At 42.8% G+C, this 27,473-nt stretch overlaps 1 protein-coding gene across 2 annotated transcripts in view; it reads left to right on the plus strand.

Moving 5' to 3' along the window:
• Positions 1–27,473, plus strand: part of PLEKHB1 (pleckstrin homology domain containing B1) — a 334,766-nt gene that overhangs the window by 195,460 nt on the left and 111,833 nt on the right. Inside the window, exon 6 of one of the 2 annotated variants that reach the window (XM_085623319.1) lies at positions 3,458–4,333. The exons of the other annotated variant lie outside the window; for it this stretch is intronic. Within the exon in view, the coding sequence (XP_085479445.1) occupies positions 3,458–3,682 (225 nt within the window). The 3' untranslated portion in view covers positions 3,683–4,333. Of the gene's footprint in view, positions 1–3,457; positions 4,334–27,473 lie in introns of those variants that run through there. 2 annotated transcript variants of the gene reach the window in all.

Genomic DNA, 27,473 nt, shown 5'->3' on the forward strand with positions numbered 1-27,473 from the left:
TGTTACGACTATTGAACATAGGGCCCCAGAATGGAGTCAACCCTTTCATAATATCAGTGAATTCCTGCAAGGATGTATCCGTTTGATCAATGTCATCTGCATTGATAACCCTCTTGACCTGGGTAAAGGAAACCTGTCTACGCTGCAGTCGATGTACAGTAGACCACAACGGGGTTGCTGCGCTACTCCTCTTGGACCTCTCGGCTGCCTTTGACATGGTTGACTATGACACTCTGAACAAAGACTCTATGAAGCCGGCATAGAGGGAACTTCACTAGACTGGATTGCGTCCTACCTTCGAAACAGAACTAATGTCATCCATACCCAACCTTCTCGTCCAAACCATACTCCCCAAAAGCAGGGGGCCCTCAAGGTTCTATCATCTCGCCCATGCTTTTCAACATCTACATGAAGTCGTTATCGGTACTGACGAATCAATTTCACCTCACGTGCTATAACCTTGCAGATGACATGCAAATACTCCTTCAACTGGAATGCCCCAAAGACATTGGAAAATCCCCAATTTTCAGTTGTCTCAGAGCAGTGGATGACTTGGAGCCATCTCAAGTTGAATGCTTCCAAAACGGAAATACTATCGTATGGCGACTGGAAACATTATGACCCACTTGCCGTCTGGCCTGATGAACTAGGATCACCACCTAAAGTATCGAAGGAAGTAAGAAACCTCAGTACGACCATGGACTCCAAGCTATCGATGAATGCCCAAGTGGACACCTAAAGTATCGAAGGAAGTAAGAAACCTCAGTATGACCATGGACTCCAAGCTATCGATGAATGCCCAAGTGGACAAACTAGCAAGATCAAGCTTTGTCACTATAAAAATGCTGTGACGAATTTTTCCTCAGTTTGGATTTCCACACAGGGTTCAAGCTACCATCTCCCATGTTCTGTCCAAACTCGATTACGCCAATAGCCTATACCACGGATCACCTTTAACAACCATGAAAAGACTACAACCGATTCAGAACTCGACTGCCAGACTACTCTTGCATATTAAACCGCAAGACCACATCTCACCTGTCTTGAAAGCCCTGCATTGGTTACCGGTTGCCAGAAGATCCTCGTTCAAGCTGCTTTGCATTGCCCACAAAGCAATACATGGAATGGGACCTCTCTTCATCAGGAATAAAATCACTAACCACATTCAACAAAGGAACCTCTGCTCTAAAGGGGCACCTTGCCTCAAAATCCCAAGATAGAAGAAAAAAACCATAGGTGGACATCCTTCTCTGTTCAAGCAGCCAAACTATGAAACTCTTTGCCACCCCCAACATAAGATCCACCAACAGCCAACTTATCTTCAGAAAACTACTCCAGAATCGGCTCTTCCCCACATAAGCACCATACGCAAACAGAAATTTACAGCATATCCCTCTGTATATAAGCATTTATTTTCACTATAGATATGTACCTATCTTTGTGTAATGCTTTGTATAAACATGTAGAATAATTATGTTGTTAGAAAAAAAAAAAAAAATTAAAGTACAATAATACTTGAAAACCGGAGTTTATCTGGTGCATCTTTGGTCTATATGTACTAGCTTCCATCGTGCATCTATGTACCTTCCATGTACTTGGATCTGTGTGTTTGTTACTTTTCTCCTGAAAAAGCATATCCAGTGCACTACCATATATACTTACCTCCTTTATGCATCTATGTACTTTCAATGTACTTATGATCTATATATTTATCACTTTCTTCTAATTTAGCATTTCCAATGCACTACCCTATTTCTCAGACTATACTTTTCTCAATATATCTTCTAGCCCAACTTTCTGACTCATCTCAAACTTCTTTCTACTACTCTTTCCAATGTAATACCCTATTTCTCACCCTATACATCTATCAATATATCCTCTACATCCACTCCCTCATTTATCCCACACCCTATACCACTACTATGATCCCCAAAATAACCCTTTGAAGACTCTCCCCTACTCTACCCCTCCTTGCATCATCTGACACCTCTTTTACCATACAGATCCCCCAAAATAAACCTTTCTAAACTCTTCCCTCTGACGCTTCCCCTCTAAAACGCCTTTTTACTCATCCAAAAGCCGCCTCCTACTGCTATGACCTCCCCACAAAAAAATATCCAAATCCTTCACTCTTCTATCCCTCCACTATCATTTTCAATCAAAATAACAGACTAACATGTTCACTTCTCATATTCTATATTCCACTATACAAATTCACCACTAATGGGTGCCAGAGTATCGTGCTACTCGCCAATAAAGCATTTCAACACCCCATCAGGGTTACAAGCGCTATATAAATGCAAACCTGTTTCCCTTTTCTACCCCTCCCCAACCCTTCTCATTCCAAATAACTGACTAACATATCCACCACTTCAAAACCCCATCAGGGGTAGCAAACGCTAAATAAATACAAGCCTCTTTCCCTCTTTTATCCTGCCGCCTACCCTTCTCTATCCAAATAGCTGAATAACATATCCACCACTCAAATTACTTCATATTTCACTATACTAATTTTCAACACTAATCCTTTATGGATTCCGGAGTAGCATGCTACTCGCCAGAAAAGCGCTTCAACACCCATCAGGGGTAACAGGTGCTATATGAATGCAAACCTTTCTTCCCCTTCTATCCCTCCGCTATCCTTCTCATTCAAAATAACTGACTAATATCCACCACTCAAATTACTTTCATGTTTCACCATACTAATTCACCACTAATCCTTTATGGGTTTCCGGAGTAGCGTGCTTGTCGCCAGAAAAAAAAGCGCTTCAACACCCCATCAGGGGTAACAAGCGCTATATAAATACAAACCTTTTTTCCTCTTCTATGCTTCTGCTGTCCTTCTGAATCCAAAAACTTGACTAACCTATCCAACACTTAAAATTACTTTCATATTTCACTATACTAATTCAACACCAATCCACTATGGGTCCCGGAGTAGCATGCTACTCGCCGAAAAAGCGCTTTGACGCCTCGTCAGGGGTAGTAAGCTCTATATAAATGCAAATACAATACAATACAATGAGGATAAATGTCTTCATTTCTACCTGTGTATCCTCATTCTATGTGTGCTGAATTCTGCAGCACACATAGAAATTAGAAAAAGCATCTTGTCATTGCCGGGGAGGCCTATTTGTGTGCAGGAAGGGAAACCTTCCTGCACACACATAGGCCTCCCCGGCAATGCAGGCACCCCTGCTCAATGATGCAAGGGTGCATGCGCTGCTTCAGGGCTGGCCTGTCTGGGCATGTGCCATGGTAGAGGATACACATTTCAAACTCTACTTGGATATGTTGCTATCAACGTTTGAAATTCGCATCTGATGATGTGTTGCATGAACTTTGCTCTGTTGACCTACATCATAGTGACAAAGTGATGACAAAAAGTTTTTAAAAAGTAGACTTGTGAGAACAGATGTCAAACATGAGCATCAACCTACATTGTGTCACATTTCAGAGCATGCAACACCTACTCCTGAGCAGGAAGAGGATCATGTGGAGGGTGACAGCGTGCCAAGCCTGGACTAAGACCTCCTCCAGGAACTGTTCCAATCTATTCGAACACCATCTCCCGTCACAAGAAGGTCAATCAGCATTGCGGCATCTCCACATGACTTGTCTGGAACCCATCAAACACCACCTACCACAACATCTCAACCTCCAAACTCACAGGCCACGCTAAATGTATTTGAACAACGTGTTGTTGAAGTGCAGAGTCAGTTGGTGCAGGAGGTGCAGAAAGGGATGGAAAGCATGGCAGCCACCCTAGAGGGAGTCCTCCGTTATCTAAGCTCACTGCAGACCATGGAAGTGGCACCGACTTTCCACCCCATGGCTTGTTTTGGGTCCTGGATGACATATCCATTGTCATGCGGCAGAGGCATGAGCAAATGCCCAGCAGAAGCTGCACCATTGAAGTTGCCAACAGGCTGGGGGCCATCCATAACATTCTCAAAGCCATGAAGCAGAAATAGGATACATACGTCACCACCTTGGCTGCCTACCAACGTGATGTAGCTGCAGTGCTGGCAAACCAGCAAGTCCTGCTCAGTGCAATGCTGCCTTACCTGTTGGCACAAGGCAATGCTGCTGGAAACCTGCCTTCTACATCTTAAGCCCCCTTATGTGTGTATGCCTCCTTTGTCTACAGAACCATTGAAACACCATCAGCTGAGTCAACACTTACATCAGAAGAAGAAGATGTTGATGTTACTTCGGTAGTTAGGAAAAGTTCCTGTTCGCATTACCTATTGCCACATGACCCAAATACGACAATGTCCTATGTTATTGTATTGTTCGTGCACACCCAAAATGTCGTAGTCCTTATTCTCAATATTACTGGTTTATCTCTCACATATCTGTGGACTGTCTCTATGATGTACACGTATGGTGGCAATTGTTCACTCATCCACACTTAAATCTTACTCAAACCTATATGTCCCATGACATTTATTTAGCTTGCTCTGTGCCAGGACATCCTCATCCTTACTTTAAGTGCCTCTTGGTTTTTGGCCTGCCATCATACCTTGCTCCTTGGTTTCTTGTCTCAATAAAATTACTTTTCATGTTCAGCATGCATGGTGATACTATCCCCAATAATTGAGTGACTACTACAGTGTGGAAGGCGGAAATTGCAATGGCAAATATAGCACATGATGTCCCATGTTGGTATGACAACCAGTTACAAAATTGATAAGAGTGTGTAAACGGTACAAGCAAATCTGATTGCAATCTTGAACTTCCGGGTGGCATTCCTAGGTGAGTGTTCGATATGCTCCGATCATTAACATCCCTGTGGTATGGATATATGTGAATGATGTCCAGGTGACTGGCATCAAAGGCACATCATAATGTGAACAATATTGTTGCCATAACAATTTGCACATTTGTAAAGTGTATACGTGCTTCACACCAGTGTGCCTGCAACCACATCCTTCATCACTCAACAGGTGCCACGTGTATGAGGCCCTACCTGTACTTTTGTGGCGCTGGAATGACACTTTGCCACATATCGAAGGAGACGCTGCAGTAGCACAATGGACTTAACCGCTGATACATAACGTTGTTGACATGGCGTTACTCATCATGCAGCACACATATGAATATATGAGAGTGACTACCAATAGACAGTCCAAATTTCCTTGCACTACATTACACATTTTCTGGAGAGATGTGACAATAGGACAAATTACCATGTTCAAGGCACTTTGTAAATTTGGAAATGTGCAAGGGGACATGGATGTAGCTTGCACACACGCACAGTATCAACATTCGAACAGGTCTGTCAATCAGACTATTGCAGAATAATGGGCAATAAACTTCAAAGGCCTAGTAAACTCAGGAATGGTACATTTCTGTGGTCTACGAGAAGTGTGGTACTTTACTTCGACAAACGTGGTTTCAGACACTATTCTCCCAATACTAGTACAGTGCTGCTTGGCAATAATCCTATTTGACTACTTGTACTTTCAACATATTGGTAGACAAAAGATCCAAATTGACAGTCTGCGCACAGCATGTGTAAGACCCAACCTAAGCAGATGTTGCAACTTTCGATGCCTACAAGTCTCCACTTTTAGATAGCCAAACAATGCTTTATTTTTCAAATATGTAAAATCAAAAAACCGTTATCCAGAACAACACTACATTATAAAGACCTAAAATGCTAATTCCTACACTACACTAAACTAAATCAACTAGACTAATTCCTAACATCTAAACTAATGATAAATAACTATACCTTATACTACCTTACACATGCATCACAACAGACTGCTAAAACATCAACCCCCCACCCCTTAAGAAACAAAACAATGAAACGTAAGACGTACATACACTATATCTAAACACAGAATAACTAAACCTAGCATAACAAAGAAAGATACATTTTTTGTGTTATTTTTTTGTTTTTTCTTAAAATACATTAAACAATTACTAAACATCAACCCCCACCCACTAATTATAACTTAACGACATATCCTACAACTAATACTAAGCACTAAAACTACACTAACAGATAACAAACTATTACTACACTAATACTAAAAACTTTGTAAAACCACTATTACACTATACATATGTAAAATGACCACTTAAAAACACAACAGTTGGAGATCATTGTGGAGGGGGAGGGCTACAACCTCTGGTCCATTTGTGTTATGCTCTCCTGTAACAATGCCACCATCCTTAATAGTGTGGCCAACTGCAATTAAACCCCTGATAGCTTGAGGCGCAAGACCTGCTGGCCCTTTTCCAGTTTGTCAACCTTGCTCAAATGTTGAGCTACATCAATGCCTGAGGGCACAGCAGGAGGTCCAGATGGGGAGCAGTGGGTGGAGCGGAGGAAGGTCCAGATGGGGAAGCAGTGGAAGGTCCAGAGGGTGGAGTGAACGAAGGTCCAGGTGGGGGAGAAGTGAAGGGTCCAGAGGGTGGAGCGAGTGAAGGTCCGTCCAGGTGCGGGAGCTGTGGAGGGTCCAGAGGGTGGAACGGATGAAGGTCCAGGTGGTGGAACAGTGGAGGTTCCAGATGGTGGAGCAGATGAAGGTCCAGATGGGGGAGCAGGGGAGGGTCCAGAGGTTTGGATAATAGAGGGTCCAGCCTGTTGAGACAACATTGGTCCCTGTTGTGGGGAATCTGATGCTCCTTCTTCTGGTCCTGGTTGTGTATCCAGTGCAGACGACTGTGTCTTGGTCTTGCGTATGCCTTTTTTGGTGGGTGGAGTTGGAGACTTCCAGGTCCCTGCTGCTTTGGCACGTTCATATTGCCTTTCCATCTGTCGGTGGTGAATGTGGCAGTATCGGTCCAGCCGGATCCTGTATTGCCTCTTCTCATCTGGTGTCTTGTTGGCTGTAATAGAGAAATGACATCAACATCAGTCTACACTTACAGACTAACACTTGTACACATTCACAGTCAAGCAATGTAAGGGGCATATTCTACAGGCCTTATTGCTAACACACGTAAGTTTGAAGGACGTGGGGCCTCATTTATGATGTTTTGACGTAAGGCAGCGAATGTAATGAATATTGCTGCGCTGCCCTACACCAAAACATAAGGCCAGGAATGCACCGTATCTATGTGATACAATGCATTCTGTCCTTTTACCTGCATTGCCGCACAATGGGCTGCTGTGCGCCAACGCAGGCACCTCTTCATCATGGCGCAAGGGTGCTTGCGTTGCGGTGAAGATTGTTTATGTGCATGAAGGTTTCATAAACAATCAGAAGAGGCTCTTTTCATCTTTCGATGTGTGGTGGAGAATGCAGCACACATAGAAAAAGTTAAACGATTAGAAATAAAGACATTTCTCTTCATTGTGCCTCCCTTATGCCACACCCGGGGATGTGTACGATCTTGGCACTGCGTCAGATTTACAATTTTACCTAAATCTGGGGCACTGTCACAAAGCCATGGATGTTGCTGGGATGCCCCCAGCAACACCCATTGCATGCCCCTTTCACGCAGACAACTGCATTAAAGGGAGCCATATTTACAAGGCAGCATTGACGCCATAAAAGTGACTTAGTGCTGCTACGTAAATATGGAGCATGCTCCTGCGCCACGGAACGTCACAAAACGTGACATCCCGGCAGCCCAGAAGGCCTCATAAATAAGTGTGTTTTTTTTTAGTTAGTTTTTATTGAAGGTAGAAATGCACAGGATTACAAATATGCATTTAGCCATAAGAACAAAAAAGAATGCAAGCATGCAAGCAAATATGAATATTGACTATATAATAGGTGAATTCTACATAAAAAAGGTTACAAACAATGTAAGTAATAATATTAATATTGCTAAGAACAGGAAATAAAAGCAAGGATTAATATACTACAATGCAATACAAAAATCCTAAATAGGTAGTAGAATGAATATACTATTTAAATAGGAGAATACATTTTTTAAGGAAAAGGAAAGAGGAACAAGAAAGAAGGAGAGGATAAGAGGAAAAAGAAAAGAAGCAGAAAGACAGAAGACAGAAAGAAAGAGAAGAATATCAAGATACTAAGAGTAGGTAGAGATTATGATGTTGATGATAGAAAAGACGTAAAGGGTAGCCATAGAAGGTCAGATTTGATTTGTAGATGAATGGAGGATTGAGGAATAGAGGCGATTCTATGTTCATCACATATATAGTTCCACCAATGAAAAAAGGATAATTTAGAATTGTCTTTCCAGCAAGTAAGTATAACTTTAAAAGCCACAGCAAGAAATAAATCCAATAGTTGTGAAACAGGAGTAACTTGATCAAAATCTGGCGATACAGTGCCTAAAAATACATTTTGAATATTGAGTTGTACATTATGAGAAAAAATCAGTGTACATTTTGACCATATAACATTCCAAAAAGCATAAACCTTAGGACAATAAAATAATAAATGTATTAAAGAACCTTCAGCATTAGGGCAAGACCAACAAGATGATGTGACAGAGTGGTTGAATTTATGTAACATAAGGGGAGTAATGACAACTCTATTAAAAATAAAAAAAATAGGGACTGTGTGAGATTAGCAGCTTTGGAAGTCTTGAATAGTTTCTGCCAAAACTTATCCCATTGTGATAACGATAGAGTCAAGGAGAGGTCTTGCTCCCACTCCAGTTCCACCTTAGATTTGACCCGTGTACAGATAGGAGTAGATAAAGATTTATATATAAAGGAGGCACTAGGAATAGTATCAGTAGAGATTTGAAATAATGAAGAATCAGGAAGAAAGGCAGTAGGAGATGGTAGAGAAATGAATTTCTGTAGACACCCCTGTAGAATTGAAACTAAAGTATCGTATTGCTGAATACAGGAATCAGGAAGGTGAAAAGATTCTTGCAGTTGATGGAAAGAAAGAATCACATTATTAACAATCAGTTGATGTACATAAAAAAGGCCCTTCTCTTTCCATTGTTTGTAGTAGAATGATTTGTGGCGAAATTTGATGTACTTGTTAAACCAAAGTGATGACGCTAGAAAGGATTGATAATTATTCAAGTTCTTAAAGAAAAGTGTGTGTAACAAAATTTGAGAATGTTTCAAAATAGGATATTTGGAAATAAAAGTACAGTTAGTCATGTGAACAACATCTCGCATTGAAAAGTCATTTAACAATGAGCATTCAACATTAACCCAAGAATGTTTAGGCAAGTCCTGATAATCCTTGGACAAAGCAAAAAATTGACGAATCAAAAATGCATAATGGTATAAATTAAAATCAGGGAATTTTACCCCCCCTTCATTTTTAGGTCGAATCAGTTTAGACAAAGCAATATGAGCATGTTTGTTATTCCATAGAAATTTGGTGCGGAACGAATTATTCTGAGAAAAATAATATTTAGGAATTTTAAAAGGTAACATAGATAATATAAACAGAATCTGAGGGACAATCATCATTTTAATTGTATCAAGTCTGCCCCACCAAGAGAGGAACAAGGGAGACCAGAGATTTAGCAAATGAGTAATTTTAAGTTTTAAGGCAGAGACATTCTGAGCTAATGTATCACGAATATTGGGGGCGAACCATGTGCCAAGATATTTTATTTTTTGAGGACACCATGTGAAATTAGACAATTCAAACATATACCTATAACATGAAGGATTTAAAGGTAAAATTTCAGTTTTAGAGAAGTTTAATTTGTAACCTGAAATCTTAGCGAATGATGCGATTTCCTGCAAAAAGGGGGGTAGGGAAGATACAGGATTAGACATGTAAATAAGAACATCATCAGCATATGCAGACAACTTAATTTGTTGAGTCTTAAGATTAAAACCAGTAATGAAAGGATTACTTCTGATACGTTCCAGAAATGGCTCTAAACATAACAGGAAGAGTAATGGTGAAAGAGGGCAGCCCTGACGTGTACCTCTTTGAAGGGAGAAATAAGGGGAAAAGAGACCATTAACAAAAATACAAGCTTTAGGATTGGTGTATAACAACTTAACATATGAAATAAACTTCGGACCAAAGCCAAACCAACGTAAAGTATGAAGCAAGAACTCCCAATTAACACGGTCAAAGGCTTTTTCAGCATCCAAGGATAAAGCAGCTAATGGGGAAGGATATTTTTTACTAAGAGCAAGGATATTGGAAAACATTCTGGCATTATCAGATGCCAAACGACCTTTAACAAAACCAACTTGGTCTGGGTTAATGAGTAAAGGGATAATTTTCTCTAAACGAGAAGCCAATATTTTTGCAAAAATTTTACAATCATAATTAATTAGTGGAATAGGACGAAAATATTTACAATAGGAGGGATCTTTATCTGGTTTGGGGATTACAATGTTAAGAGCTTCCAAAAAAGAACCACAGGCTTGGGAATTGGAGATAAAAGAATTAAAAAGTTCTAATAATTTGGGCGCAAAAATTGAGGAGAAAGCAGAAAGTAATTCAATTGAAAAGCCATCCGGGCCAGGCGCTTTTGCTTTCTTCAAAGATTTAAGAGCATCAGATAATTCTTGTAAAGAAATATCTTCTTCAAGGGGTTGGAAATTATCTTGGGAAGTTTTGGGCTTAGGGATATCACGGAAAAAAGAAGCAAAATCTTCTTCAGAGGGCTTGGTAGTTTCTGTATATAAGAGATTATAATATGATTGGAATGTGGCAATAATATCAGAATCAGATGAAAGGAGTGAATCGTTCGATTCTGAATGAATGGGGCCAATAGCTTTACATTCTGATTTAATTTTTAGATAATTTGCTAACATTTTCCCGGCTTTGTTTTGGCCTCCGTGATATTTCGACTTAATCTTGAGGAGAATATTACAGGCATCCTTTGTGACTATCTTATTCAGGGTGGATTTAGCTTTGATTAATTCTTGTAGTGATGAGGGAGACTTGGAAGAATAATACTTGTGTTCTAGCGATTTTATAGTAGTTAAAGTTTCTTTATATTTAGTATGCAGCAATTTTTTCTTCTTTGAGGAATAGGCAATAGTGAAAGCTCTGAAAGATGCTTTAAAAGCATCCCAATTGTTGTGTAAGGAGGTATCTAAAGAATTATTGAAAGAAAAGAACTCCTTAATAAAAGAGGTCGCTTCTAAAATAAAAGTACGATCTGATAAAAGGAAATTATTAAAACGCCATCTACCTTGTTTGCAGGTGGTGAGAGATAAGTCAATATGGGTGGAGACAGGAGCATGGTCAGATATAAAGATAGATCCAATATCAGAAGACTGGAGACAAGGTAGCAGTGATTTGGAAACAAGAATATAATCAATACAAGATCTAGTATGGTGTACAGGTGAAAAGAAAGTAAATTCTGAGGTATCAGGGTTACATGTTTTCCAGGTATCGAATAGAGGGCGAGAAGAAATGGCTGTTTGAAATGATTTGTGGGATTTGTCAGGTTTGAACTTGCATTTGGATTGCCTATCAGTGAACGGGTCCAACCAATTATTAAAATCACCACCAACCACAATATTAGAATTGGAAGTTGACAATAGTTTCAGTTTGATAGATTGCCAAAATTCAGTGTCTGGTTTACCAGGCCCATAAATATTTTAAAAAGTAACTTGTCGTTTATTTATGATAACCTCAGTCAATACCCAACGACCATTCGGATCACACTCAGATGATATAATTTGTGCATTAATAGATTTGTGAAATAAAATAGCGACACCACCGTGTCGGTCAGTAGCAGGAGAGAAAACAATCTGATTGACCCATTGACGTTTAAGTTTAAGTGATTCTTTATCATTGCAGTGGGTATCCTGTAAAAAAGCAACCTGGGTGTTAAGTTTAGCTAGATGAGACAATACCTTCTGACGCTTGACGGGGTGACCCAGACCACGAACATTCCACGAAACGACATTAACCATACTTCTGGATACAGGAGGACGTACGGACATAGGACCATAAAACTGCGGGATTGACAAGAAAAAAGAAGGAAAGACATTTTTCAGTAATTAAAACAAAAGACCAAGTCTTAGGAGAAAAACCAGAACATGGAAACAAGAATAAAAAAGAGGAAGAACGAAGAAAAGGGAAATAGAAATAAAGGAGAGGGAGAGGAAAGAGAGAGATGGAGACAAGTAGACAGATCAAGGGAGAACATCCAGATCTGTAAAAAGAAAGAAGATCTAAGAGCGGGGAACGTAGTGACACCGAAGGACGCGGACCACAGTGAAAGCAGATGCAGAAAATAATGAATGGACTATGAGCCTCACAAGAGTAAAGAAGGACAAAAAATCAACGGAAGAAAACAGGCAAATCAATATGACAAATAAAGACGAAACAGTCCAACAATGTGATTGAAATCAAGAGCCAGTATCCATGCCATGTGAGGATAAATTGTGAAGAAAAAGTTTGAGTTTATCCGGATCCTCAAAGGAGCGTGTGCGACCCTCATGAGTGATTTTGCAAAGGCAGGGATGAAGAATTCCATATTGAATATTGAGTTGTCGTAACTGAGGCCGAAGAGCAAGGAATTCTTTGCGTCTGGCGTTGGTAGCATTAGATATATCTTGAGATATGAAAATGTTATATCCAGACCAAATAAGACGACGTTTGATTCTAACAGCCTTCAAAACTTGCATGAGATCGGTGAATTCCAAGAACAACATTATAATACCACGAGGTTTGTTAGCAGATGGTTGAAGCCGACCCAACCGGTGCGCTCTTTGTATGTTGAGAGGATTGGACGTAGACTAAAGGTCTAGAAGCTCTGGAAGGAATTTCTTTAGGAATGATACTAGGTCAGCCCCTTCAACATTTTCCGGCAGGCCAAAAAGGCGTAAATTATTTCTACGATTGCGATTTTCAAGATCCTCAATGTGGAGTTTTAGTTTAAGAATTTCTTGTTCAAGGAAAGGAATCTTTGTAGAGATATCTTGTATGTCGCTGACCCGTTGCTCAAGGTCTAGTACCTTACTTTCCATAACAATCCATCTTTCCTCAATTTGTTTAAGCTTGTCGTTGGTAGCGGACATGAAGGGCTGAAGGCCTCGAACCTCATCTAAGATGGAATCCAGGATTAGATTTTGTGACGATAAAATAGGCGAAGGCGGATCATTCTTGTGCCTTTTCGGTATTGTGCCAGAAACCGATGGCCTGGACATGTGGGGATCGCTAGCCATCATCAAACAGCGAAAAGTCAGACAACACAGTAATCCCAAAGCGGCAAAAACTTGACGTCACTTTAATGCAGGGAAGTAGTTACGCCACTCAAGCAGGTGCACAACGTCAACTCAAGGTTTGGCAACTGGATATGGAAGTAAGCCTAGACTTGTACGAGGCATATTCGACCCAAGGCCATTATACCGATGGACACAGTAACAGAGTCCAGTGTAATCACGAATTGAACGAAAGCGGCCCAGTAACAGCAGATAGAAAGCACCTCGCAAAACCAGCAAAAATTGAAGAAATCATGCACAGTATAGGCACTTCATGCAATATAGTACATGGGATGAAAAGCACGCCTACTGTAGCAAGCGACGAGTCGATGCATTGCAGTAACAGAAGATGATGAAGGTCGGATAGTAATGTCAGTATTAATGCCCATGGTCGGATTCAGGCAGTATGAAAACTAGTTGGAGGCAAAATAAAAGCCTCCATTCAGATGCCAGTATTCGCATTCAGGAGAGGGAAATGCGAGCGCCGCGTATATGCGCAACAAAATGGCGGCCGCTCGCATCTCTGAGGGAAAAAACTGCCGCTACGGTGAAGACCGTCCAAAACGAGGAAGTGCGAGGAAGAAAGCGGCCAGAAGACTCACCACGATGCCCACATTGCAAGGCAGTCCCTCTTTACAGTAGAACTGCAGAAATGAAGCCACAAAGCAGGTTCCGAGTCCCGCGACGGAGCGGAGCTCACGCTGGATCCGCCATGACACTTCGGCGTTCAAGCCACGCCCCTCATAAATAAGTGTTTTGAATCAAATTTTGGGGCCTTATGTACAAGGAAGTAGTGGAGTGAAGCATCAGCTGTCATGGCTTAACGCCTCACTCTGACTCTTGATAAATGCAAGGCTGCACCATATTTACAAGAATATGGGGCAGCCGTGCATGTCCCCCTGCGCTGGCGATACATTTAGCAACTTAGCGCCAACGTAGGCACCTTTGCACCATAGTGCAAGGGTGTCTGCGTGCGGGGAGGATTGTTTATGTGTTGGAAGGTGTCCCTTCCTGCACATAAACAGTCGTGAAATGCCATTTTGTCACTGCCATGTGTGCTGCTTAATGCAGAACACATAGAAGTTACACAATGTCATTTTTTCAATGATTGTTTATGTGCAAGAAGGAACTCTTTCCGACACATTAAGAATCAAAGGCATTTTGCTATTCCATGTGTGCTGCACAAGGCAGCACACATGGAAAAAGCAACAACGAGGGGAAATAAAGCATTTCTCCTCGTTTTGCCAACTTAAGGCCAGGTTTTCCCTGGTCTCAATTTTGGTGCTGCCTTATATTTACACCACCCTTGTAAATAGGGGGCAGCATCAAAAACAATGGGTGTCGCAGTGGAACGCTCACCGCAACACCCACTGCCCACCCCTTTCACGCTAAGCATAACATGAAAGGGGCCTTACTTCCAAGGTAGCATTAAGCCACGTTAAGTGGCTTAAGGCTGCATTGTAACTAAGGCGAGGACCCTATCTCCACCACAATGTCACTTTCAGCGACGTGATGGCTTGAACATATGCCGCTTTATGTTACGTAGGTAACTGTCTACATTATGTATTTGTGCTTCTACTATTTTCATGTCTCATGTTGACATTGTCTGTGCCAGATAGTTTGGGTAAACAAAGTGTGCTCCATTTATGTGGTTCTGACGTACTGCAGCTCAACAAAGAAAGTTTCTGCACTGCTCTACGGCAACACTTCATACATGTGATCCATATCATTTTCATCATGCATGTGCACATAGTACTGATAACTCCTTTGGTCTTCCATGCACATGTGATGTGTAACCATGCTGCATGAGATGCTGATGCTTCTGGCATGTCTCAGAGCAAAGTATGTTGTCAAATTGATTAGTGAATGCTGCACAGTTCCACACTGGACATGTTGGTCATGTGAGTTAGTGGCATCTTCACAAGGTTATTACAGTGAGTCCCATATATCTCCCAAAAACACCATGGCCTGCCTAAGTGCCTTACATATAAAGCAGACTCTTTCACGAAATTTGTAACACACATGGTTACAATTACTGTGGTGATCCATTGAGATGCTAGACACAAAGACATGCACCCTTGCACCATGTTGCTAGTGTGTTTGCATTGTGGTGATGATTTTGATTATGCAGGTATGGACTGCTTTGTGACAATATTTACATTTTTTATCCAAAATTTTACAGGTCTGCGTGCTGCCGAATGCAGCTCACCAATGAAAAATATTAATCGTATGAAATTAAACATTTATGGTAGTTGGACCTCCCTAATGCCACACATGGGTTTGCATTTGATATTGAATCCTTCCCAGATGTACAGGGCCTCTTAGATCTGTGAGTGTATCTGCTTCAATGGTTGTTGCATTGTGACAACCACTGTAAATGCCACTTTTACACATTGTTCTGTGTGAAAGGTGCACATCTACACAAGGCTATGCATCTTAAAGCAACTTGAAAACACTTTTCATGACCTTGTAAATATGTGCCACTTTCACATGTGACACTGAGTGACAGTGGCATAACATTTGTCTTGATGTAGTTGTTCCAACACAAAAACCATGGGAACTGACACACTCCCAGCTGTATGAGGAATCATATATCTGGGTATACATCCAAACCTAATGTAGCCCACGGTGTGGCTGAAGCTGAACTCGGACAAGACGGAGGTCCTCATCCTCGGATCCACCCCCTCGGCCTGGGCCGACTCCTGGTGGCCGACTGCACTAGGAACACCCCCAACACCCACTGACCACGCACGCAACCTAGGGGTCATCCTGGACTCCACACTCTCCATGACGAAGCAGGTCAACGCCGTCTCTTCCTCCTGCTTCAACACCCTCCGCATGCTTCGCAGGATCTTCAAGTGGATCCCCACCGAAACAAAAAGGACAGTCACCCAGGCCCTCGTCGGCAGTAGACTGGACTACAGAAACGCACTCCACGCAGGAACCCCGGCCAAACTCCTGAAACGGCTTCAACGCATCCAGAACACCTCCGCACGCCTGATCCTCAACATCCCTCGCCGCAGCCACATCACACCCCACCTGAGAAACCTGCACTGGCTCCCTGTCAACAAGAGGATAACCTTCAAACTCCTCACCCACGCACACAAGGCACTCCACAACACCGGTCCAACGTACCTCAACAGCCCACTCAGCCTCTACACCCCCACCGCGAGCTCCGCTCCGCAGACTGCACCCTCGCCACCGTCCCCCGTATCCGAAGAGTGACCGCCAGCCGATCATTCTCCTACCTCGCCGCCAAGACATGAAACACCCTCCCCATTCGCATGCGGCAGACCGAAGACCTTCTGACCTTCAGAAGACTCCTCGAGACCTGGCTCTTCGAACAGTAGCCGCTCGCCCCCTCCCCTCCCCCCCAGCACCTTGAGACCCTCGCGGGTATGTACTGTGCTTTATAAATGCCTTGATTGATTGATTATAAATGCACACTTTGAAGTATTTTTTCCAAAAGGTGATCCTTCCTGTACACATTCATTCTTCACCACAACACAGCCACCCTTACAGTATGGATAAAGGCTGCATGCATTTGCTCTCAGGAGACACTTGTGCATCTGCGCTGGGTACAAGTGGCAGATAGCTGCCGTATTGCCCTATTTAAAATGAATGTTCTACCTTGGTTTCAATATCTATTTGTGAATATACCCATTCCTCTAACAAAATAATTTTTCTCACAACTACGCAGTTAGTTGATCTGGGTTGGACAGAGACCACGGATAGCCAGGATACCCTTACACTCCCCTATGAACGAGGTGAGTTTGCAGTTCCCGATCTGCATCTGTACTATCTGGTCGCACAGGCCCAATTTGCAGAGTACCGGTTTCACCCAGATGCCTGTATAACATACAGCATACCTGAACGCGACCTAGTGGACCCCACCCAGCTGGGAGCTATATTTCCTTTAGGCATACAGCTCAATCCTAATGACGTACACCCACTATCCACCATTTGCTGGGCCTTGTGTAAACTAGGCCTGCTCCTAGGCTCAGGCTTCTCATACTCGCCCAACCTTCCACTATGTCAGCAACTACTAATATCAGCTGCATCCAAGAGGGTAGTCCAATGAACACCGTGTAAGCTTCAACTACACACAATCGGAGATCTATTTCCAGGTGGGAATGCCGTGACCCTGGCTGACCTGGCTGAGCCAACGTAAATGTCCTAACATGGACAAGTATGTCATGACCAGACTGCTAGCCGGGCTTCGCTCGGCAATCTACTCCTTTCTTCTCCCCCTGGATGAATTCTCACCTCTCACACTTTTAATAACAGACCAATACGGCTTGCACTTAATCACCAGGCTGTATCGTAAATGCGTGGCACTTAAACAGGTTAGTGACAGAGGGACACAACGTCACTGGGAAGAGGACCTGGGCCAACCACTGATGAGTAATGGGCCTGTAATCACCAAGAAATCAAGAGGGTTTCCCCCAATCACAGACACAAACTGCTGCATTTCAAATTTGTTCACAGAATCTGTTACGTCGGTGGAACTGGATAAATATGATCCCTCCAAGACATCCCAGTGCCCCAAATGGCAAATATTCAAAGTGGATTTTGCACACATGACTTGGACCTGCCCGTTTTTATCCATATAATGGTCTTCAATATTACGGTTGCTGTCTGATATAACCTCTATACCACTTGCTCCCACCCCAGAACTAGCCCTTCTGGGTATTAATATGGACATCCCACTCAACCACCGTAGGTTTATAGCTATAGCGCTACTGCTAGCAAAAAGGGAAATTCCAAACCACTGGGGAACTAGGCACCATCCCACAAAGGAAGCATGGCTCCGCAGTATGGCATACTGCGAAATGCAAAACAAGGTATACCTCCTCCCTTCAGCCCCCTAACTCACGGCCCAGGGACATCTGGAATGTATACCGCACATACCTACAATCGTTACAGCATAACTTTACTACCTCTTCCCCTGCACTTTCACCGGAACATGCCGAGATATCTCCGGCTAACCCACCGCAGATGCACTAAGCTTTGCCCCTAAAACAATTTACACACTCACATTGTACGAGTCATCTAACCCCCCTACATAACATAACCCCTCCATCCCCCCCCACTGGATATCCCCGACTCAACAATTCTATTTTTTCTTACTGCTTATCTGGAGTGTCCATGTGATGAGATGCTCCCCGGCCAAAATTGATTTTCTTTTATTTGATCTAATCCTTGGAAACCATCGACATGGCACAACTTTGTATTGCATCTGTACTCCATGGTTTTATCACCTTACTTCCATACTCCCTCCTGAAGACACAGACATGGCAAGACCCTCACTATATGCATCTGGCCCTTTTGCTTTTGTTTATGTATTAAATGATAAAAATCAATGAAATTAAAATTGAAAAGAAAAAGTAGGATGGCCCTGGAGATGAGTACTGTACATACAGGGCCTCCAAGGTGTCACGATGAGGGCACAAGAAAAATTTCCACAAATCTGTCTGAGAATGTCATGCAAAACTTTGAAAGACTGGGGGCAACATTTATGGGAAACTAATGCAGCACAGTGCCACACGTTATTTTGCAGCGCTACTCTGCCTTAGTTTTGAGGCACAGGTATGTGGCATATTTTCAGCAACATGTTGCATCTCTGTGCCTTTCTCTGCGCTGGCATACAAACAAACTGCTGCCATGCACTGGCACAGCCACCCTTGCACCATGGTGCAAGAATGCATGCGTCATGGGGAGAAAGTTTGTGTGCATGAAGGGACACCTTCCTGAACAAAAACAATCTCTTGAGGTTATTTCTTCTAACATTGTGTGCTGTAGAATGCAGCACACATTGAAAGAGGATAAAACAAGGATGTTACGATTGCTTGTAAATCTGGAAATGCATCAGTGTACATGGGTGTAGCATGTAAACACCCATGTCACACCCCTAACACACAACATGTTGCGTGAAATGGTGCATAATTTGCAAGCACACGTAAAGACACCCTATTTCATGCAACATTTTGCGTGTTAGGGGCGTGACGTGTGTGTTGCTGTGGCTGTTCTTCCGCTACACCCATGGCCACTAATGCCTTTAAAAAATGCTGCGCAATTGTAATTCTGGAAATGCGTCCTAATGCTACGCCAACCAAGGGATCGCGTAGCTAGGGGCAATAGGAACTGATTATTTTCTCCCAAGTTGTTAATTTGTTCAGTGTTTCCTGCATGCTACAGCACACATTGGAAGAGGAAATCACATCAATTCATTGTTTTTGTGCATGAAGGTGCACCTTTCTGCACAAAAAACAATGGTCCATATTTACAATTCGCTTGCGCCGCAAGTGTGTTACTTTTTAAATGGTAAAATGTGACTTAGGGCGGCGCAAGGTGTTTGTATGAAGCCCCAATATCACCACAGCACAGGCATACTTGCACCATGGTGCAAGGGTGCCTATGCCAGTGCATGGAATCAGTTTAAGCCTCAGTGCCTGGAAAAGCAGAGATGCATAATTTTAATGGAACTATGTTGCATCACTGTGCTTCTAAACCTAACACAGTTCTGCGCAGAAAACTGACTTCCACCACCGTGCTGCATTAGTTTCTGTTAAATTGTGCCCTACGTTTGTCAACATGGATAAATACAAAACATCACTGTCAGTCAACCTACCTACTATTCCGGAGACTTCCAGGCGCAGGTTCCTCTCCACACCAAAAAGGTGCTGCATTTGGTATTACACCTTCTCCCCACGTGTCTTCCTCTCCTGGGTCGGGTACCCCCGGAGTACCCTGCCTCCACTCCTAATCATGTTGGGAAGTGGACAATGAGCCACAGTAGCCCCCCGATTTCCTGCTCAGTCAGGTTCCTGGACCTGCCTGACATCTTTGTCACACAGCACAAAACACACTTAAAAATTTAAAAAACGTAACTATATGATCTAACAACCCTTACCCCTATTACTATGAACAAATACCCCTAAATAGACAAACACCCCTTAGCAATCTACACAAAACTGCACAATACACAACTACACAACAGTTCAGACACAATATACAAGAAAAAGACAGAAAAACAACTTTCAAATTCGAAAAAATCACCAGCAATCCAAAACACCCTTCTACACACAAGAAGACAGTGAAAGAGTAAGTGAAAGGAACTTGGAACTTCCTGGTTTGCAGCATGGCAGGCTCATGACATCATATCCGGTTTGGATGCAACACGTTTTTACCTGATGCGTCATTTTTCGTCCAGTGCGTCAAAATTTTGTGATAATCTAAGCAGCATGGTTTTGCACGCAGAACACCAGATGCATTTTTTCCGGCTGTCATAAAAGTGTCTCAACAGGCACATTCATTAGTAAAGCATCAATTTGTGGTGTAAATATTTGCAGGTGAGTCTGATTTTGGTAATTTGATGGATGTCATTGAGTTTTTCTATCACATAGGTGTCTCTCTTGATTGTTTATATTTGGAGCACAATATTTGTCGTTTCTTCTTGAAACGTCAATTTTGGGGTTTGAGTCATATTTTGAGCTAGGCCAAAACTGACTAGGTATGAGACTGGCTTAATCATTCCATGACATCATTTTACAGTCCACCACTGTCCCTGTGGACCATCTTTCATGCTTGGGACTTGATGCCAGGAAATTACTTTTCATTTTGCTACGTCAATTTTGGGGGTTGAGTGGAAAAAGCATGGGTCTGAATCTGACGTATGATGCTCTCAAGTCATTTTGGGGGGAGTCATATTTTGAGCTAGGCCAAAAGTGACGTTAGGGGATGAGACCAGCCTAATCATTCCATTACATCATTTTACAGTCCACTACTGTCCCTGTGGACCATCTTTCATGCTTGGGACTTGATGCCAGGAAATTACGTTTCATCTGATAATTGGCTTCGGACATGAGAGTCCATTTCTTACATATACCCCAAGTCTAAGGTTTGCCGGAAACTTACAAGGTTTATTTGAAATGTAATACACACGCAGGCAAGTAGTAGTTTTAGACTTTAATAGAGTTTTTGTAAACGCAAATCAGGGTACATGAGGATTTTTAACAGACTTAATAGAGTTTTTGTAAACTCACATCAGGGTACATGAGGATTATTAACAGATTACTATTACATGACGAAATTACGGACAATGTGGGCACGTCTGCGTATGCCTGCTCCTGTGTTTAGATTTGCTGGAGCCTGGCCATCCTCCTTCATATGCTCATTGAGTTCAAGCTCATCATCCCAGAGGACATTTGTCAGCACACAGATGTTGTGCAGTATTGCACATGCCAAAATCATTTTGCATACAGTTTGTGGTGAGTACAGCAAATGACCACCAGAAATATCCAAGCATCTGTACCTGGCTTTCAGCAGGCCAAAGGTTCTTTCAACAATGTTTCTTGTCCTGCACAGAGCCTGGTTGTAGGCGATTTCCTAGGCCAACTGTGGGTTTCCATAGGGTGTCATGACCCAAGGCTGTATCCCATATCCCTGGTCAGCTGGAAAAAAAAAGTAGGTACCTTTGACCAAATAGGGACCCTTGCTTCTAGTCAGGGTAAGGGGGTACACTCCTAAAATAACCCCTGCTCACCCCCTTGGTAGCTTGGCACAAGCAGACAGGCTTATCTCCGAGGTAGTGTGTAAAGCATTTGTGAACACATACAGTAACCCAGTGACAACACTACCGATGGACACCACACAAGTTGTAGTATAAAAATAAGTATTTTTATATCGACTTAACACAAGACCACAAACGACAAAAATCCACAATGCTGTACGTTAAAAATGGTAGAATTAGCTTAGTTCTCTTAAAATATAAAATGCGACACTTTGAGTTCAATGTACCTTAGGATGTGTAACGCTATACAACGAAAGTGTTGCAGGGAAGGTGATGCGTCGGTTCCTTACACGCAAGAACGGTGATGCGTCGGGTCCCTACTGATACGTAGGGGATGCATCGGTTCTTCTCTGCGAGGGGAGGTGATGCGTCTGTTTCTTACTGCGCTTTCGTGGCGATGCGACCTGCAACGCCATGATGCGATGAGAATCCGGTGCGATGAATCAAAATGGCGTCTTCTTCTTGATGCGACACGATACGTGCACGCCCGACGGCCGTGCGGCGACTCAACGATTCTTCTGATCCGCGACAGGCCCTTCGACACGCTTCCTGGTGATGCGGCAGCATCTGATGCGTTGTCGATCATCTTCTCCGGCGATGCGAGGCGCTTTGGCAACGATGCAACATCTGCAGTGGCGACACGCTTTCCCAGCGATGCGACGACAGCGGGTGCGGCTGCGACACGCTTCTCCGATGATGCGGCTGTGTCTGCTGCGACGCCGATCCTCTTCTCCGGCGACGCGAGGCGCTTTCGCGTTTTGCAGCAACATGCTTCTTCGTGCGTCGCGCTTCCAGCTTCTTGCGACACGCAGTCCCTCATAAAGCCCAACACAACTGCAGGCACTTCCAAAGAACCCTTGGGGAGCTGGTGGGTGAAGTCTGTTGTCCCTGAGACTTCGGCAGGAAGCAAGCTCTATCTCAAGCCCTTCGAGATACTTCACAAGTTGAATGAAAGTAACACAACGTCCTTTCTCCTCTCTTTGGCAGTCAGGCAACCACTGCAGGCCAATCCCTTATGCTTAGGGATAGTCTCTCCTCAGTCTCTCTGGTTCCTCTTCTCAGCAAAGGTTTCTTCTTGTTTCCCAAAAGTGATCTAAAGTTCTGGGGTCTGGGTCCCCCTTTTTATACACACTTTCTCTTTGTTCTTTGAAGGCAGAGAGGCCTTTGCCTAGTCCAAACCAGTTCTGGTCAGTCCTGGAGCACTCTGTTTACATGACTCCTCCTTTCCTTTCACAGTGCAGGGCAGGGACATCAGACGCACCACAGGAGGTGGAGCCAGCATTGTGGAGGTAAGGCACAGCCCTATTCACGTCCCAGGTGCAACTCCTCCCACCCATCTACATGCAGATCTCTCTATTCAGCTCTGTGCTGACTCACCCTGTCTCCTGGAATCTCCCAGCCCCTGTCACTCAAACTCCAGACAAGGAATACACAACCTAGTAGAGGCAGGCTTGGATGGTTAGACAAGAAAATACCTACTTTCTAAAAGTGGTATTTTCAAACGCAGAATGTTAAAACCAACTTCACTAAAGGATGAATTTTTTCATTCTGAGTTCAGGCATACTAAATTTCTACCTAGTTCTCTGAGTCAGTTAGGATTATAAGATGTAATAATCAAACTGCCCATTGTGGCCTATGGGGAACAGGTAGCCTTGTAATAGTGAAAAACGAAAATGGCTGTAATTCACTATTAGGACATGCCACACACATCAGGGCTTGTCCTACCTTTTACCTACAATGCACCCTGCCCTTGGGCCTACCATAGGGGTAAATATGCAGAAAAAGGAAGGTTTAGGGACTGGCAAGTGGGTGCACTTGCCTAGTCAACATAGCAGTACCAGATGGAAAAAAACAGGCTCTGCAATGGCAGACCTGAGACACACTTTTACAGGCTGCTTCTGTGGGTGGCACAACCAGTGCTGCAAGCCTACCAGCAGCATGTGGTTTACAAGCCCTGGGCATACTCAGTGCACTGTACTAGGGCCTGACAAGTAAACCAAATCAGCCAATCATGAAATCACTAATCCATACATCAATTTACCATAGGGAGCACTTGCTCTGTGGCACTGGACAGCAGTGGCACAGTGCCCAAAGCATCTATAACCAGCCAAAACACATGAGGCAACAGCAAAAAATGGAAGGGAGACCCACGCCAAGGTGCCAGGTCTAACAATATACTATCACTTCTTTAACATAGTTAAGGGTACAATACAGGCCAAATGGCTTGTGCGTTGTTACATTTTCAGACAGTGCAATGTCCAAAAGGCTTGGATGTTGCTAGGAACAGTCCCAGCAACATACATGCAACACCCCTTTCACACATATTTCTTCATAAGACGTGGCTTTACGTAGCCTTATATATATGCTAGTGACACATTGTGCCACCAGAACGTCAATAACAGGACATTCCAGCAGTGCAATGGTGCCAGTATGGCATCATGAATAATGCGTTAGGTGTTACTGTTTAGCTTACCTACAAGTAGGCCATTGCCATACTGGCCATTCTTGAAGCAGTCATTTATGATGCTGTGCCAGAATATGAAGGCATAATGTACGCTGCCTGGGTATTTAGCCAGCACGCTTGTGAAAAGTCCACGATGATCCACAATGGCCTGTACATTGATGGAGTGGGTATGTTTCCGGTTCCTGTACAGATGTGAGGTTGCTGCAGGTGGTACAAATTGCACATGTGTGCAGTCCATGGCACCCAGCACATGTGGGAATCCTGCAATATCATAGAATCCTTGCTTGATCTCCATCTGCTGTTCCGGTGTGTTGTGGAAACGGAGGTAGCGGGGTGTCAGCTGAATGATAGCGTCCAGGACGTTGGGGAGGAATGCTGAGAAGGATGGCTGAGATATTCCAGCCACTTTGGCAACTGTTGTTTGGAAGGAGCCCGACGCTAGCATATGTAACACGGACATGAGTTTTGCCTTTGGAGGTATGTTGCTGAGCCTGTTGGTTGTGACCTCTAGCCTTGGAGCAATCAGTTGTTGTAGGTGTACTATAGTACAAAATCAAAGGGAGAGCTAGTGAATAGGTACAGGGGTACGTCCCTTCCCCAAATCAGTATAAGACTTAAACAATGTGGACGGACCCACTATGTGTATGAAATTACATCATTGTAAGTAGTAAGAACATGGACCCATTAGGTGTTGTTAAAAGACCCCTCACACACCAACCTAGTTGGTGTCATGCTTCATCATTGGGGTCCCAACCGGGCGGCCGAATGCCTCCCGGTTGTGCTACGATGCCTGATTACAGCGGAGCAGATGTTGTGCATAAATGTGGTGTGAGGTGAGTTATTTACAGTTAAAAATACCTCTGAGAATCCTTGCCTATGATTTGAATAATGGCGGCTCAGGATATGTTTAAAAAGTATATGTGTAGTGCAACTATTCTGGAATTATTACCATGAGTTGACTATGTGTGGTGGTCTACATGTTTCAGCTCGTTCAAAAAGGTGAAAAGGGCTTCCTTCAGGACCAGGTGAGTGATATGTGAGTGGCAAAGGTGAATAGTGCCACGTGAAACCTTTTGTTATACCTGCACACGCGCTAAGGTGTGCAGTAAAAAAAATGTTGGCGTACTCACTGACAGTTGAAAAATACCTGTTGGAAAAAGAAGAGACAAACAAGACATATAATTTCGCAACATAAAATGCAATCTTAGTGGCAAAAGGTGTTTTATTGTCAAGTGTCTCTATGACTACTACAGTGAATGGCATGTAGCCCATGCCTGTGGCTGCATGTAGGTGGTACTATGCATGCTGCGTCAACCTTACGGAAGAGCGATGAGCGACCACCAGTCAGGGACACCATGACATGATAATTATATTGTCCAGATAAATAATCAGCTGGACCCCCTGAGCCCTCAAGGACTGTATCACTGGACGAAGGAGTTTTGTGAAACACCTTGGCTCTGAGGAGAGATCAAAGGGAAGGACTTTGTAATCGTAATATATTCCTTGCAACAGGAATTGCAGGAAATGCCGATGGGTTGCAAAAATGGGAATGAAAAGATATGCGTTTTTTAAGTCTAGACAGACCATCCAGTCCCCCTCCTGGAGGAGATCACGGAGCAGATGGATGCCTTTCATCTTGAAATGTCAGTAAACAACCCAACCATTTAAATCCTTTCAATTCAAAACTAGTCGTGCTCTGCCTCCTTTCTCCTCTACTGAGAAAACACTGCTGAGAAAACATAGGAGATGAGGTTCGGTGACAACTAAGGCCCCTTCTTGCAAGAGGGCCTGAATTTCAGAAGAGATAAAACTTTGATCTTGATGGGGAAAAGACATCGTTGGGGAAGGGAACCTTGTCTCGGAGAGCTGTGCATTTCTAATGTGTACCTCTGTACTGTCTCCAGTACCCATGCATCCTGCAAGATAATTCTGCCCCCCAACACAACTTCTTTTTTTTTAAGTTCAGAAAGAAAGTTTTATTGATGGAAATAAAGGTGTCACTACAAAAGTCATAAAAATTAATTCATGTCGATACAATACAATAAGTTGCATTACACAAAGTAGAATCGGACTTATGAATAAAAAATGAACATTTGATACATAAAGAGTAAATCATAGAAATATTGCTGAGAAAACATAGGAGATGAGGTTCGGTGACAACTAAGACCCCTTCTTGCAAGAGGGCCTGAATTTCAGAAGAGATAAAACTTTGATCTTGATGGGGAAAAGACATCGTTGGGAAGGGAACCTTGACTCGGAGAGCTGTGCAGTTCTAATGTGTACCTCTGCACTGTCTCCAGTACCCATGCATCCTGTGAGATCATCTGCCAAACATGAAGGAAGGATTCAATTCTGCCCCCCAACACAACTTCTTTTTTTTTAAAGTTCAGAAAGAAAGTTTTATTGATGGAAATAAAGGTGTCACTACAAAAGTCATAAAAATGAATTCATGTCGATACAATACAATAGGTTGCATTACACAAAGTAGAATCGGACTTATGATTAAAAAATGAACATTTGATACATAAAGAGTAAATCATAGGAATATTGGAGTTATAAATAATCTGGGAACGTATAAGGGGTTCAAGGGGGTTTTAAAACTTCCTGCTGAAACGCTTTTAGCTGGGAATATCTTTTGGCACATGCATCCAGGTAAAGTGTAACAGGGGACCACAAGTATAAACGTTTCGCTGCCATCTGTATAGGATATACAAAGGAAGTGTCCAACCTATGATTATGGCAAACAGCATACCACCATGCCTTATAAGAAATTTTTGTGAAATCCTTCCAGTTAACAGTGATTTGCTGAAAGGCAGCCGCTAATAACAGATCGATAATTTTAACATTAAACGTAACATTCTTCCAGCAAGGGGAGAGACTCCCTAAGAAAACATGTGTGATAGAAAATGATAACTTAGTACCAAAAATAAGGTTGATTTGAGACCACACTTGTTTCCAGAAACTTTCTACTATTGGACACGAAAATAACATATGGAATAAGTCAGCATGTGGGGAGGAGCATGACCAACAAACATCGGAAGTATTCGCAAACCTTTTGCTCAATGCACTTGGAGTAAATAAAAGTCTATTGTAAACAAAGAACAGCGTTTGTATTATACTAGCTGCTCTGGAAGATTTGCGCAATTGAATCCAAATTTTGTTCCATAAAATGACTGGCCAAGAAAGTTGAAGATCCCGCTCCCAGGCTTCTTCTATGCTGGATTTCTGCCTGATAGTGTCTTTATCTTGTAAATATTTGTAAATAGTGGAGGCTGTGGGTTTAGTTTTAAGAAAGGTAGAAAGTTGTGAAGAAGGATTCTGAAGATCAGGAACATTAGCTG

This window comes from Triturus cristatus, chromosome 8 (genome assembly GCF_964204655.1).
Source record: "Triturus cristatus chromosome 8, aTriCri1.1, whole genome shotgun sequence".
NCBI lineage: Eukaryota > Metazoa > Chordata > Amphibia > Caudata > Salamandridae > Triturus > Triturus cristatus.